This window comes from Crocodylus porosus, unplaced genomic scaffold (assembly GCF_001723895.1).
Source record: "Crocodylus porosus isolate Cpor-Errol unplaced genomic scaffold, CroPor_comp1, whole genome shotgun sequence".
Classification (NCBI taxonomy): Eukaryota; Metazoa; Chordata; order Crocodylia; family Crocodylidae; genus Crocodylus; species Crocodylus porosus.
The window spans coordinates 35,715,110-35,729,938 of NW_017728910.1; the positions used below are offsets into that span (position 1 = coordinate 35,715,110).

The 14,829-nt window shown below is 44.6% G+C and overlaps 1 protein-coding gene across 2 annotated transcripts in view; it reads left to right on the forward strand.

The window, feature by feature from the left end:
- The first annotated feature begins 450 nt into the window (after positions 1-450).
- COL4A4 (collagen type IV alpha 4 chain) overlaps positions 451-14,829 on the forward strand; it is a 131,124-nt gene continuing 116,745 nt past the window's right edge. Inside the window, exons 1-4 of one of the 2 annotated variants that reach the window (XM_019533048.1) lie at positions 451-616; positions 4,884-5,011; positions 7,182-7,221; positions 13,459-13,536. In XM_019533048.1, the coding sequence (XP_019388593.1) occupies positions 4,959-5,011; positions 7,182-7,221; positions 13,459-13,536 (171 nt within the window). In that variant the 5' untranslated portion in view covers positions 451-616; positions 4,884-4,958. Of the gene's footprint in view, positions 617-4,210; positions 4,774-4,883; positions 5,012-7,181; positions 7,222-13,458; positions 13,537-14,829 lie in introns of those variants that run through there. The other variant, XM_019533047.1, reaches the window with a different exon arrangement.

A 14,829-nucleotide genomic window follows, 5' to 3' on the forward strand; every position in this document is an offset into this window, starting at 1 on the left:
GAGCCTCCACCTTCTCGGCCTCCGCCCTTTCACTTGCCAAGCCCTCTAGCTCCAGTCCGCTGTACTGGACTGAGCTTCTGGGTCCCAGCTGTTTATGTTGCCCTCTGGGCCTCCTGGCCCCAGGTCCTGCCATGCTCGCCCTCTGGCCCTGAGTCCAAGTCCTGCCCTTCTCAGGCTCTGGGCCCCCAAGTCTAGCCCTGCTCGGGGCCTGCCAGCCCCCAGTCTGTGCCTTGCACCTGCTCCAGGCAAGCTCAAGGTACTTGTGTCTCTCTTAGGCACTAATAGGACTGCCAAAGCCATCCCTCACAGTCCCACGTAAACCACTGGACCAAACTGAAATGAAAACATAAGCCTTTCTGGCTATGACTAAACTAGCCTCCTGGTTACATATTACAACTCCTCCCAACCATGGGCCTTGGTCCGCTGCTAGCCCTCAGCCCCTTCATTTGCTGTCTCCAGAGTGAGTTTGACACCCCTGCTCTAAAGATCCCAGTTTCCCTGAGCAGGCTGGACTTGCTCATGCTGGCCAGACTGCATACCCCATTCCCTCTGGACAACTGAGCACACTCCATCCAAGGCTGCAGGGGCTGAGACAGGGGCAGGAGCAGGAAGCAAGGTGGGGAGGGAAAATGACAAGAGTCAAAGGGACAGCGGGAGCTGGAACAGGTGGAGGGAAGTAGCAAAGAACAGGTAGAGTTTTGGGAGAATGGGATTAGAACGTGTGTAACCGTTAGACAGTTTCCTCTGTAGTTCTTAATTCCAGACACCCTGTGTGCCGAACTGTAAAACATAATTAGAAAGAGGTAGTTAGCCATGTTAGTCTGAAGTCAGACAGAAGGGAGGGGAGGGTAGCACCTTATAGACTAACTGGTCACCTATAAGTCTCTATAACAGGGGTAGGGAACATTTTTTGGCTGGAGTGCTGAAAAAACCACAATGTCTACCTTGGAGGGTTGCCGGAGTGCTGACATGCCGAAGCCCGGAGCAGCTGTTTGCAGCCTCCCAGCTGCAGCTGGCCCACAGAGCCCGGTTTGCCTGCAGCAGGGCTTGCAGCCTCCCAGCTGCCTGTTTGGAGCAGCCTGGGCTCTGTGGCTGCCAGTGGCTGCTTAGAGCCCGGGCTGGTGCTGGTGTGCCAAGCAAAATGGCCTTATGTGCCAGGGGTGGCTGACCCCTGCTTTATAAAGTACCACCCTGCTCTGCCTTCAGAAAAGACAGGAGCATGTTCATCCCCTCCTAGTGGCAGCCACAACTAACACAGCGAACTGCTTCTACAGACAAGGTGTATACTGGTTACTCCACTGATGACCAGGGATCCAGGTTTTCCATTTGCCATGGGAAAATGCAGAAAAACACGGATTTTCTCCTTTAAAGGAGAAAAACTGTGGGTTTCCCCTTGCAGGCTGGCAGAGTTCCAGCCTGCATGGGGCTGCTTGGTATTGGGGGTAGCAGGACAAAGGAGATGGGGGTGCCACATGTATATGCACGCACAAACTTGTGCATGGTAGCCAGGCAGTGTGGTAGAGAACAGCTTTCTCCAGGTAAGTCTTTCGGGGTGGGAGAGGGTGGGCACAGGCAACTCATGGTGGGGCAGGTCACAGGCGACACAGCAGCGATGTGCTGTAGGTGTGGGATGGTTGGGGTGGTGGAGGGGGAGAGGGATGGCCCTGCCCACAATGAGTGGTAGCAGCCAGTGGTGGGCACTGGGAAAAAGCAGGACCTGGTAGTGGGCATGTTTGCTGCTGCTGAGGCCTGTCCGCCTGCAGTTGCCCAGAGCCTGCACCGGGGCTGTCCTGCAGCTCCTCCCCACCAACATCCGTTGTGCATCCACAGGTGCATCTCTAGCAGGGACAAGGAGGTGATCCTCCCCCTCTATGCAACACTGGTTAGGCCACAGCTGGAGTACTGCGTCCAGTTCTGTGCGCTGCACTTCAGGAGGGATGTGGACAACATGGAGAGGGTCCAGAGGAGGGCCACCTGCATGATCACAATGAGAGACTGCAGGACCTGAACCTGTTCAGCCTTCACAAGAGAAGGCGGAGGGGGGACATGGGGACCGTCTATAAACTCACTAGGGAGGACCAGAAGGGTTTGGGAGAGACCTTGTTTCCCCTAGCGTCCCCTGGCATAACAAGAAATAACGGCCACAAGCTGTTGGAGAGGAGGTTTAGATTAGACATCCGTAAGAACTGCTTCACAGACAGGGCAGCTAGGATCTGGAACCAACTTCCAAGCGAAGTGATGCTGGCTCCTACCCTGGGGGTCCTTAAGGGGAGGCTTGATGCCTACTTAGCTGGGATCATTTGAGCCCAGTTTTTTCTCCTGCCCAGGCAGGGGGTCGGACTTAAAGATCTACAAGGTCCCTTCTGACCCTACTTCTATGATTCTATGAACATCAGTGCCATCTGTGGGCCTTTGTGGGACAGCAGTGGCAGCAGAGAGGATCTGCAGGGCAGCTCCAGGATGGGCTCCAGGTGACTACAGCCAGAAGGGCTCCAGCACCAGGTCCTGCTTTTTCTTGGTACCCAGCACTGGCTGTTGCCAGTCATCATGGGCAGGGCTGCCTTTGTCTGTCTCTCCCCCAACCCCTCCAAACTGTCCCACACCTACACCATATCCCCACAACTTATATCAGCACACAGTCCAGAAGCAGTACCAGGCAGGTGCCAGCATCAGCTGTGGACGTAGCTGGCAGGTTCCCACTAGGGACTGGGGTGTCTGCCCAAGCCCCTCCTTGGAGTAGAAGGGCAGCCTGGAGGCAGTGCTGCTGGTGGTGGAGACCCCTGCTGAACCTACGACTTACATCCACCCGCAGCCTCATCCCACATAGGGAGGTTTGGTGAGCTGTTATGCAGGGGGGAAGGAGGGGCAATGCTGACCTGGCCCGTGACAGCTCCCCAAAACTCTCTGTGTGGCCCACAAGCCTAAATAATTGCCCATCCCTGCTATATATATATATATAGTGGTGTTTCATTTTAATCATGGAAAAACGTGGATTTGGTAGTTTTAAATTAGACAGTGTGGAATTTTTAAACAGAAAAAACACGATCCCTGCTGATGACTGTTGTGGACCAGAAGATCTGAACCCTGTGGATGACCTTTGTTATGGTGTCAAAATTATTCCACAGGATGGAATCTTAATGTAAAATAAATTTTTAAGAGAGATTTTAAGTTTGTAAAGTCCAGCACTGTAGAATTAGGAATCCCCAAATAAAGGCCACCTGTGCAACCAAAATGAAGATTGCCCCTTGACTGTATTATGCATTATGACATAGTCTATAATTAAATTATATCACATACTATATTTTCTACACAAATATTGCCTCATTCACAGAAATAAGGGAGGAGGAAACACATCAGGTTTGGGTAGTGAAAGGGGCTGGCATCCACAGGATCCTTGTCTCATTTGTGCCAACAACTGGAATTTATATGATCAATAAGGCAGGGAACTCTATGAAGGAAAAGGATGTTTTCATGGTTTAGGCAGCTGATACTGCCCTGGAGATCTGGATTCTATCTCTGTCTCTGCCATAGAGATCCATTTTGCTATTGGGCAAGTTGGGTAAACCAGTATTTTCACAAATGTTCCTAATTCTCTGGCTCGTCAACTTTAGACACCTGTGTCCTGACTTGCAGAAATGTCAAGTACTTAAACTGCCACTGTGATTGGTTAGAGATGAGTGATGAACACATACTGTGTTACAATATCCCACGTTTTCTGAAAAATCGGGTCCTAGCATAGGCACTGAGTACATGGCCCAAAGGCCCTGACCTCGCTCAGGAAAAGGGTAGGGTGACCATGCAAAATGGGAACATCAAGTACTGGTCCTTGGCTGCATGGCTCTGGGACAGTATTTGTCCTGGGTTTCCAGTATCATGCAGGAATCTGGGTCTCTGTGGTGACACAGAGTTCAGGGTCCTTGATTATGGCATTTAATTTTTCTTTGGTCTAATGGAAGCTGATTTTGTTACTCTTTAGGTCAAATAACAAGGCTTGTTTTTCCCTCTAGGAAGTTAGAAATGATGTACGTTGAGGGTTTGGAATATTTATATAAAACTTACTTCTGCTGTAGTGGTGCTTGTGTGCATTTTGTCAGGTTACTTATGCTACTATCCAATAAATCTGTTGAGGTAACTCTGGTGAGCATTATACTATGTAGAAGGTCCTCAGAGCATGGTATTGGCATGTTAAATTAATCTAAATTTTATTGAATGCTGGTCTTCTAAATTTAACCCCTGTACAGTCCTCTCTCTTTTGCCCAGTCATTCCCAGAAATTCAAATCCCAACTTGGAACATTTCAACATTTGAGAACAAAAGCTTGAGAAAGTTAGAAAAAGTAGAAAAAACAGTATTTAAGTGAAAATGCTTAGCTAGTTTTTCACTGTAGCTGGCATTAATCCAACTATCATGCCTGTTTCATGAGATGAAAATATATGCAACTCAAAATAACCCCCCCCCCATAGATTCTAAAAGATATTTTGAGCTCTGAAGGTATGGCCAAATTTCCAACACTTTTTTTAAGTTCATGTGGTCATTACTGAGAGCTTAGATAAACTCTGCTCTTGCCTTTTAACCAAGCTAACATGCAGTAACTTGTTAGTATAATGCATCCGGATATTATTTGTTTAAGATTTTTTTTTTCTTGAGGGTCAGAGCTGATACCCTTATGTTGATTTATGCTAATTGACAAATACTCCCATGGAACTAAATGGAACAGAACTTGTAGAATGAGGTGCCATGCAGAACAAATAAAGATATCATATCCTAGCCAAAAGTAAGTATATTGCAATATTCTGTAATTGATGCATCTCAATGAGTGAGAGACAGTTTGGCATCATATATGTACATACTCATACCCTGTATGTGAATTTTTAATCTAAACAGGTTCAGAGGCAAAAAAAAGTAGCATGGAGAAGCATTAATAGACAGAGGGAAAGAAAAGAACTACAATTTGTGTGAATGGCGCTAACAAAGTATTCTTTTAAGTGGATTAAGCAGATTATAGCTCCCTGGTAAGTTTTACAGGCCTCTTCTCTAAGATCTTGTGTTTACTTAAATGCAGAATTGTGGAAATATATAGCTACCATTCTTTAAGTACTGTGCCTACTCATAGATCTGAAAAGCATTGTCATAAACCTAATGGCAACAAGAAATCTAACACTAAATAATATGTACTCTCCATGTGCCAGTTAATTAACTTATTTTATTTCTGTCATGAAAGATTCCTTGGTAAAAGGTGCTATGCTACTCAACTATTAGGTGTTTAAATATTTTAAGACACAGCAAGAGAAAGCCAGTTCTGTTAGATCTGTTTTACTGAGAAAAATATGAATGCATTACAATGATTAAGAGGTCAGAAATAGAGAAATAATGACAGAAAGGCTGTCTTTGAATAAGCATTTTAGGTTACCACATGAAAGAGAAACATTCTGAGAACCTTCAGGGAGTATGATGTAAATAGTTAAAGACAAATGTAACAGGAAATTATTAATTTAAATTATTTTATTTTCATAATCTCAAAGCCATTTAATTAAGGTGAAATAGACCTCACTTCAAAAGATAGAGACTTGGTAAAGAGTTGAAAATACCCTGAATCAACACATGGCAGCCATCAGTGACCACTGAATAAATTGAAGATTTTTAGCCCGGTGGGCACATCTACACATGCTGTTAATGCCCTGTCTGCTTCTCTCCAGCAGCCAGGGGAAGCTCCTGGCTTCCCCGGGTGCCAGCAGCTTGGAGAGCAACATCCAGTTGGTAAGTCTGTTGGGGGGAAGAGTTGGGGGGAGGGAAGGGATGGGGGGACAGATTGAGGTCCCCATGGTGAGGGAGGGAGTGGGGCTGGAGCTGGGGTAGGCACTGTCCAGCCAGGATGGTGCGGGGCACAGGACAGAGCTGCAAGTGGCTGGTCCAGTAGGCATGGGGGTGGGGAACGGGTCCCACTGTGCGCACCCCCATGGAAGGCACGGGGGACTGTGTGCCCTCTGGATCTGTGTGCGGGGTGAGGGTGGAGATGGCACTGGGCTCTTCCCCTGCAGGAGGATTGGGCTGGGGCTGCACTGGGGTGGGAAGCAGCAGCACTGGGAGGAGGGCTGCAGTGAATTTTGGGGTGGCTATAGTCCACCCCGTAGCCCCCTCTTCCAGTGCCACCATCACTTGTCCTGAGCGTTGCCCCAGCCCACCACCCCCACTGAAAAGACCCAGCGCTGCCCCTGGCCACAGCCCACAGTAGCAGCCCACCCTCATCCTGCACACAGATCTGGGGGGCACATGGATCCCCATGCCTCCCCCAGGGGTGCTCACAGCAGTGGGAGCTGCCCCTCCCCCTACATGCCCTGGACCAGCCATTCACGATTCCATCCTGGGCCTCACCCTGCCCCAGTCCCACTCCCTCCCTCACTGCAGGGCCCTTGATCTGCCCCCCCCAAGCCCTTCTCTCCCCCAGGCCCCTTCCTTCCCCCCCACATGCCCCTTCCCCACAACAGACTTACCAGCTGGATGCTGCTCTCCAAGCTGCCAGACTGCACTCCTCGCCATGTTCATGCTGTGGCTATGCCCATGCACATAGCATTTATCAGCGACATTATTGGCCACATCAGCCAAAAAAGCCGAATGCCGATAATGTCAATTTTCTCTTCGTTGATGCCAATACAATATGGACCAATGCAGTACACCTCTAATAGAGGCAGGTAGTATAACCAGGGTTCAAAAAGGGATCAGACAAATTTGTGGAAGACTGGTCCAGTAATATCTATTAAACACAACAGTTGGAGACATATACCTTTTTATACAGACATGCCCTTTTCATATACTCTCCCTCTAAAGTATCAACTACTCATTGTCAGAGACAAGATAATGGACGAGATGGACCGTTGATCCAACCCAGTATTGCATATTTTTATATTCTTATGCTTTCCTTGCAAGGTTTTAGCATGACTTTCAAAGCATCTTAGTTCGCCCATGCTATTGTGAAGCCAGCCTTAAAACTAATGAAATTGGAGAGTGCACTACCTATTCCATTGTGATATATAATCCTTTGAAAATATTTCCTTGAAACTGATGTTACCATACCACAAACTTGCCTGAATTATGTTTAAGCACTTTTCACTTTTTAGAGTTTGTATTGTGTAGTGAGGTTGTTATTGACAATTTTAAAATTAACTTAGAACTTTTTTCTATTAGGTGGCTGATATTTATTTTCTCAGTGAAACAAATTTATGGGGTAAGTGATAATTTTAGTAGTCATTGTTGTGCCCTCTAACCAGATTGAATTCCATCCAAGGTGAAGTATAACCGTGCAAAAGCACTGAGTTTTCTCTGCCTACATTTAACCTACGGCTAAGTGTTGTTAACTTTTTCACTCCACAATATTTCTAAAATCCTCTCTTTCCTTTCTGTCCCTATAATCAAGTTGGGTGTCCATCCCCTAATTATCTCCTACTTCAACTACTATTATCTTTTCTCAGGTCTTTTTGATCCCAACATTGGAACCCTTCTATCAAGCTGCTATCTAAATCGTCCCCTTCACCTTTCACTTTGAGCATGTCAGCTGCCTCGTGCAGTCATTTCAATGGCTTTCTGTCACTTTCGATATCAAACTTTCATGACCCTACCTCATGCAGCCCTTGTTTGACTATTTGCCTCTTTCCTTGCACACTTCTCAGTAGGTATGTTATCTAGGAAATGAGATAGTTGTTCAATATTTTAGCAGTTACCCCTTTTGAGACTAGCCCATGGTATCTCAGTAGGAATGAGATATCTAGTTAGCAGATACTTTTGAAAATTCTGTTGTATTTGACTTAACCAGTAGATAGAAAATCTGTGGCAAAACCCAAGATAGCATGGCATTTTTTGTGAGTCTCCATGTAATACATTAGCTAGTGGACATTCTTTCTATTCCACCTGCCCCTGCATCATCTGCTTCACTGTTGAAATGAGTGGAACAGTTACATAATAAAGGACTGCTCAAAGTTAAGTATCACAGAATCCAACCTGATAGTGCTCTAACCATCAGGAGAGGATAGGCATTGTCCAGTTTTTTCTGTAGCCTACCTTTTGAAGCAGGCTCACTGGGCATGTCTACACATGCATTTACTTTAAACTACTCTAGAGCAAGGGTTTTCAACTTTTTAAAAGAAGTGTACCCCTTTTGGTGGTGGTGGCCAGACATGGGGGGGTGGGGCTTGCACACCACCGCTGCCACCCGCCACCCCATGCCACCACCACACCTCACCTGCACGCCACCCCACACCTCACACTGCTTTTCCATGGCTGGTTGCATGTGTGCAGAGGCAGGTTAAGGTGTACTGGGGTGAACACAAAATTTGAGGTCCACTGGCCCCATGGGAGCTGGGCTGTGGTGGGGGAGAGCCCCCTTTCCCTCCTGGTGCTTGCGGGAGAGACTGGATGGACCATGGCAGGCTGGGGGTGGGGAGGCACATGCCCATCTCTTCTCCCTGATCCCCATTCTCCAGTATGGCCAAACATGCACACACACAAACATGTACATGGGCACACGCTCTGCTCTTACTCTCTGCACATATATACACAGACACAAATGCATTCTCCCTGCAATGAACACAGAGATACATACATACATGCATGCACACACAGACGCACATGCACACACAAAGATGGACATGCAGAGACGCACACACACGCACTCACACGTGCACATACAAACATGCCAATGCACACAGAGACACATGCAGACACACAGGTATGCATGCTCATACATACAGGGCTCATTGTAATTTGGACAAGTATATGCCACAGGTGAAATACTGCATAAATGCATCTGTGAAAGTACTAGTTAGCCATTTAAAAGTAAAATAGGATTCATCCTTTAGATTGCAACTGCTGAACGAGGGGCTGAGAGTTATATCAGGACGGTGAATAAGCTAGATACAGCAAAATTTCCCCGGGGCTTCAGACAATACCAGTAGTTCAGGACAAAATCTGTACTGCACCCAAGAATCTGGCGCAGTGATTAAACAGCCAGTGAGCCTGCAATATTAAATCTCATGCAATAAAGCCTGCATGAAGAGATAACCAAAGTTTAATGGTATATAGAACTCAAGATCTAACACTGCTAATTATCAAAGTTTAAAGATCGATTATACATTGCCATTAGAAAGAAAACTCTCAAAAATATAAACATGGACCAACCTCATTCAAATAAACCAGATTTTCATAAGTAAGTGCAATTAGTTCACTTTCAAATGTACATATCATTGTAATGCCCAGATCAATGTATTGCACTGGCAGCTCAGTTAAATGTATAAACCTCCAACTACATAAACAGATTTGTTTAAGATTTTTGCTGCTGAAGTTCTTAATTTCTCTCCATGAAAGGTTAATGGTTAGGTATTCCACAATACTTTCTTTATACTTCCTTTAACAGGTTTTGACAGGATGGGACCACAATATTCCTATTTACAAAGGTTGTTCCATTTGAAACACACTCAGTCATGAAGCTGTTAAAGTAGTGTTTTTTCCAGTATCTATCCCATAAATAAATCAGATAAGTGCTTTACTGTGCTAGAGCCCTGGGATGTCAAACATACACAAATGTGGAACAGAACTGTTGGCAGAATGATAGTGTCATACCTGACTTGCTGTTAATAGCTGAACAATGACTGCTACAGTGATAGAAAAGCTGGAGTACTTCCAGTCCTTATGTTATTATTCCGATCTCACCAGAAAATGATCACAAGAAAGTAGGATATTAAAGTGATGTGCAGTTAATACTGTCATAGATTACTGTTAGGGAAGCAATTTGAGGTCACCATTTAACTCTGAGACGATGTATACTCCCTACAATAAGGATTTTAAAACAGCTGTCCTCTTCATCTTTGTTTTGACTGCTGTAGTATTTGTATCTTTGGTACAAAGCTATAAACTGAGGTAGGTATTTAATTAAATAAATAGAAAAACAGCTTTACTTGTTAGTATAAAATGGCATTCCTTTGACATTCCAAGAGAGTCAAGGTTTTATGGCAATAATGTAGATTACTATTCTCAGGGGAAAGACTGTATAAAACAGAAGCATGACCTCTTATTATATCTTTTAGTTCTAAAATTCAATTAAGTGAAATTTTCTGAAAATATTTTAAATAAGCTGATTTTCCTCTTATCTGATGTTTTTTAATACCAGTAATTTCTGCTTGAAAAACTGAATATGAACCCTTGCTGTTACTGAAATCAGTGGTAAACTGTCCACTAAATTTGCATATTCACATGTAATTTTCAACTAATTTATCTAAATTAAAAATGTATGAATAGTCTCTTTAATATTTGTGTTATTTTTTCAAAGTCATCTAGAACCTTTAGACACCCAGAAGCTGGATATTCAAGTTGGCTAAACAGTGTTACAAATTTCAGCCTTTACTATGTGATGCAGAGGCAGTGTCACCGTTCCTTTACTTAATAGTGCTCATTTTCTGGAAGTGTGACAAAATTTAAAAACATTGCTTTTGGAGGGCAAAACAAACAATCAGCAATTCCTTTGCTAAACGCAATGTAAATCAACTGTAATGATATATTCTGATATATTAGGCTATTTGTTTTGTTTACCTTATGTCAAAGTAGCTGAGAAGCAGTCATGTATTTCCTTGTTACTAACAGTGTATTTACAGAAGTTTGAGATGGAAGAGAGAGAGGGCATTTCTAGACCAGTTCAATGCCATGCATTTATGATCCATGCAGAAATCAGTTGTCAGTTACTATATTTTTCTTGCATACCACACGCACCCTTTTCCCAAAAACAACCTTTGGTGGTTTGATTCCTGTTGCTTTGATTCCTTTTTCGAAACCAACTGCCTAGCAGCAGCAATAGCATTTCTTTTCAGGTAGCTGAGGGAGTCATTTGATTTAATGGCTCATTGTTCTTCACTCCAGAGACGTTAATGATCATCTCTCCTTTTTAATGGCCCTGATGTTCCATTAATCAAGCTATCCTTTCTTCTGGCAGTATTGCTCCCTGCTAGATATTCTTGGTTACTTTTCTATTTCACAGCCTTGCATAGTCCTTGCTCTATGCAGACATGATTCTGGAAAAAATATCTCCATTCTGCCTTCCCAAAACAAGGTGTATATCTTATCCCAGGGCATGTTGTGTGTGAGAAAATGCATTATTTTAGGTTCAAGTAGATGACGTGCAAGATCTTTCTGTGGGAAAAGTCTTCCAGCTATTTAGCCTGGATTTGGGATGTTTTAACTAGATGACCTAACCCTTTGTTATAAGCACCTTGTAGCACCTTTGTTATGATTCCTCTCCCTCCTTGGATTTACTTCTTAAAATGTCTGCAGATTTTTATGTTGGATGCTTGTTTTCTGTTTAGCTTTTTTAACCATTCCTTTTATGTCACTTCCACCTTGATCATTTTGCTGGCTTTTTTGTAATATCTTCTCATTCGTTAATATTTTTGGTAATCAAGTGTCCAGAGATTTTGGCAGAGTTTTATGTCTGAATATTAGATTTCATTAATTGATCTGGCAATTGAATGTTGCAGAAGCATCCAGTGGTATTGATAGGCACATTCTATGCTAACTTTAAACAGACATATTTGGATCTTTTTTCCTACTATATCCGTATGTTCTACCTAGTCCTAGTCTACCTTTTCCACCTCTGGACTGAATGACCCACCCGAGGTCACAGGCAGATGGGCAGGAGCTAGAACTTGGCTACCATTGCTGCTTTTTCATGTGGCAGCACGGAGAGAGAATGCCCCCATATCAGCAGACCAGATCCAATGGCTGCACAGGTATTGATTCTGGGCTGATGGTTGCCAACCTGTAATCTAGTAAATTGCCACAAGTAATGCTGAGGCTTTACTGTTCTTCTTTCTCCTCTAGAAAAGTAAAACATTAGAACTTTCTAATATTGTCCTATAACCTTTGCATTCAGAGATTTTCACCCTGCCAAACAATGTCAGCTTGGATCCCCAACTGCTAAGAGAAGCTGGAGCAAGCTGCTTATGAGCATGGCTGAAAGCAATGCGCAGCTCAGTGCAGAACAGTATATCGCATCTTCTCTTTACTTATTCAGGTAGAGTAAGGGCACAGCAAACCCCATACGCTAAAGCGTGGAAAAGTTATTTTTGCTGCATAGAATAGGGATTTGAACAGGATTCACTTCTGTGAGGTTGGACTGTTTATAAAACATACTATAGTATTACTTAAGAAATTGCCCAGTCCAGTGAATTGTTGTTGGTTAGATTTTAACTTCTGAATCTGTCCTACATAAGAGTAAATATATAGCTGGACTGTCCCAAAAACAGTGGGAAATTAATTGTGACTTAGTTCTTTTTTCTCTATGAGGGAGCACATTTCTTCAACCCTTCTGAAGCTTGCCTATTTTGTTGCAGTGTGCTCCTAAACTACTACTCTGGCCAGTGTGTAGTAGCAGGAGATCTTGGGTTTCTACCACTTCTTTTGGGTTAAATACTTTATAAATACATAATAAGATCTTACTGTTTAAAACAGAATGGGGCGAGGGGGAACGAATGCTTGGCTGCTGCCGTGGGCAGCAAAAATGGGCATAGACAGGTTACGTGATTGACCAAAGATCATACAACAGGTTAGTGGCAGAGCTGGGGATAAACTCCAGTTCTGTTTCTTTTCTTGCTCTTAGTTTTAATAAGTCCCAGACATAACACTGAAGAATCTAAGATAATAATTCACCCCAGATGCAAAAACCATCATCATGAATACATTGGGTTAGAGAGGCTTTACCACAGGGGTGTCAAACATATGGCCACATGGACTGGATCCAGGCCATAGAGCTGGGTCATCTGGACCACAGCCTTGATGGAGAGGACCTTTCTGCTGCTCTAGCCAAGCACCCAGATGATGGCCACAGTCCTGGAGCTCCATCAGCACTGTGGGAAAGAGCTTACCATGGCAGCAGCCAAGCACTAAAGAGCTTCATTGCTGGAGTGCCAGCAGCATCATAGGAAGCCCGTGGCAGCAGCCAAGCATCCCGAATGCCCAGTTCTGGACCAGAAGGGAAGGGTCCATGGGTCTGACCCATCCCACATCATTCATCCAACCTGCAGTCCAATCCTGCATTTTACACTCTTGCTGGAGCATAGTTTTAAAGGTTACTCCTAAACCAAATATCTTGTACAGTGGGACATTATTCTTGACATACCATCAGGGTGCATCAGGCAGAACTCTACTAAAACAGGCTTCAAAATAAGATACATGGCCAGTCAGAAAGCTCTAGTGCCTTTCTTAATTATTTATAAAGAAGCTGTCTTTGGAAGACCTTTTAAAGAAAATCTAGGAATCTACATGACATTTTTAACAGTGATTAATTTAAATAAAAGTGTCCTTATTTTAGAAATTCTTGAATTACTCTGTGATGCTATTTGCTTCACTTAAAGTAAAATTCATTGTATGGTTTGATGGGTGGATGCCAAGTGAAGAAATAACCCCTCCCTCCCTTTTCTTATAGGGCACATATGCATACATTGGTCCATGTGAAGGCCGTGATTGTTCAGTTTGCCAGTGCTTTCCTGAAAAAGGATCAAGAGTAAGTGATTAAATTCTAATTATTATGTTGTTATTATGGGTGCACTGATAAAGATTTTTTTGACCTACACCAATGGCCAATTATTAACAAGCCATATTGGCCAATACCAATCTGATTGCTAACATGCAGCCTGGCAGCTTGGAGAGCAGCATTTGGTTGGTAAGTCTGTTGTGGGGAAGGGACCTGAGTGGGGTAGATCAAGGTCGCTGTGGTGAGGGAGGGAGTGGAGCTGGGACAGGGGCAGGTGCTGCCTAGCCATGAGCAGTTCATCCAGGGGGCGCAGGGAGGGGGAGTGCCTCCTGCCACTGTGCGCACTCTTGGGGGGGTGTCCCCCCCGGATTGGTGCATGGGGTGAGGGCAAACTGCCGCTGCAGGCTAGGGCCAGGGGGTGGCACTGGGCTGTTCCTGGCAGGGGGGGTTGGGCCAGGGTTGTGCTCAGGGCGGGTACTGGGAGAGGAGTTATGGCAGCGGTGGCCTACATGCTCTCCTCCCCACATCCCCCCAACAGACTTATCAGCTGGACACTGTTCTCCAAGTTGCCAGGCTGGCCACGTTATGCTGTAGCTGCACACAGCATTTATCGGCAACATTATCAGCCACATCAGCCAAAAAAGCCAATTGCCGATAATGTCAATTTTCCTTTTATTGGCGCTGATATGATATGGACTGATGTATCGGTGCATCTCTACTTATTGTAAAATACTGGTCATTTTGGCTGCTTGCAGTCATGGAAAAAAAAGGCACTTTACTTTAAACTCAGTGTGTTCCTACACCGAGCCAGCTTATGCCCAGAATAGGCAGCACGTTAGTTGGACCTGGCTCACCTGATGTGTATAGACTGGGCGTTTTAATGGGGCTTTTTTGACACATCTGTCTAATAGCTGATTGAATCAACTTTTTATCTGAAAATGCCAAAAAGCCCCACGGAAGCATCCAATTTATACAGATACTATGGAGCTGGATCAAAGTAATGCACAGCTTCTTCTGGTAACGTGTGGTTTTTGGAGGTTTTTTTTAACATCTGCAAGCAGTCTTTGTGCCTGTCTGTATTATTCAGTGTCACTATTACTGGTCAGTATTGGCACTTAGAATCGTAGAAGTCGGGTCGGAAGGGACCTTGTAGATCTTCAAGCCCGACCCCCCACCTGGGCGGGAAAAAAAGACTGGACTCAAATGAGTCCAGCAGGTAGGCATCAAGCCTCTTCTTAAAGATCCCCAGGGTAGGAGCCAGCACCACTTCCCTAGGAAGTTGGTTCCAGCTCCTAGCCGCCCTAACTGTGAAGTAGTTCTTGC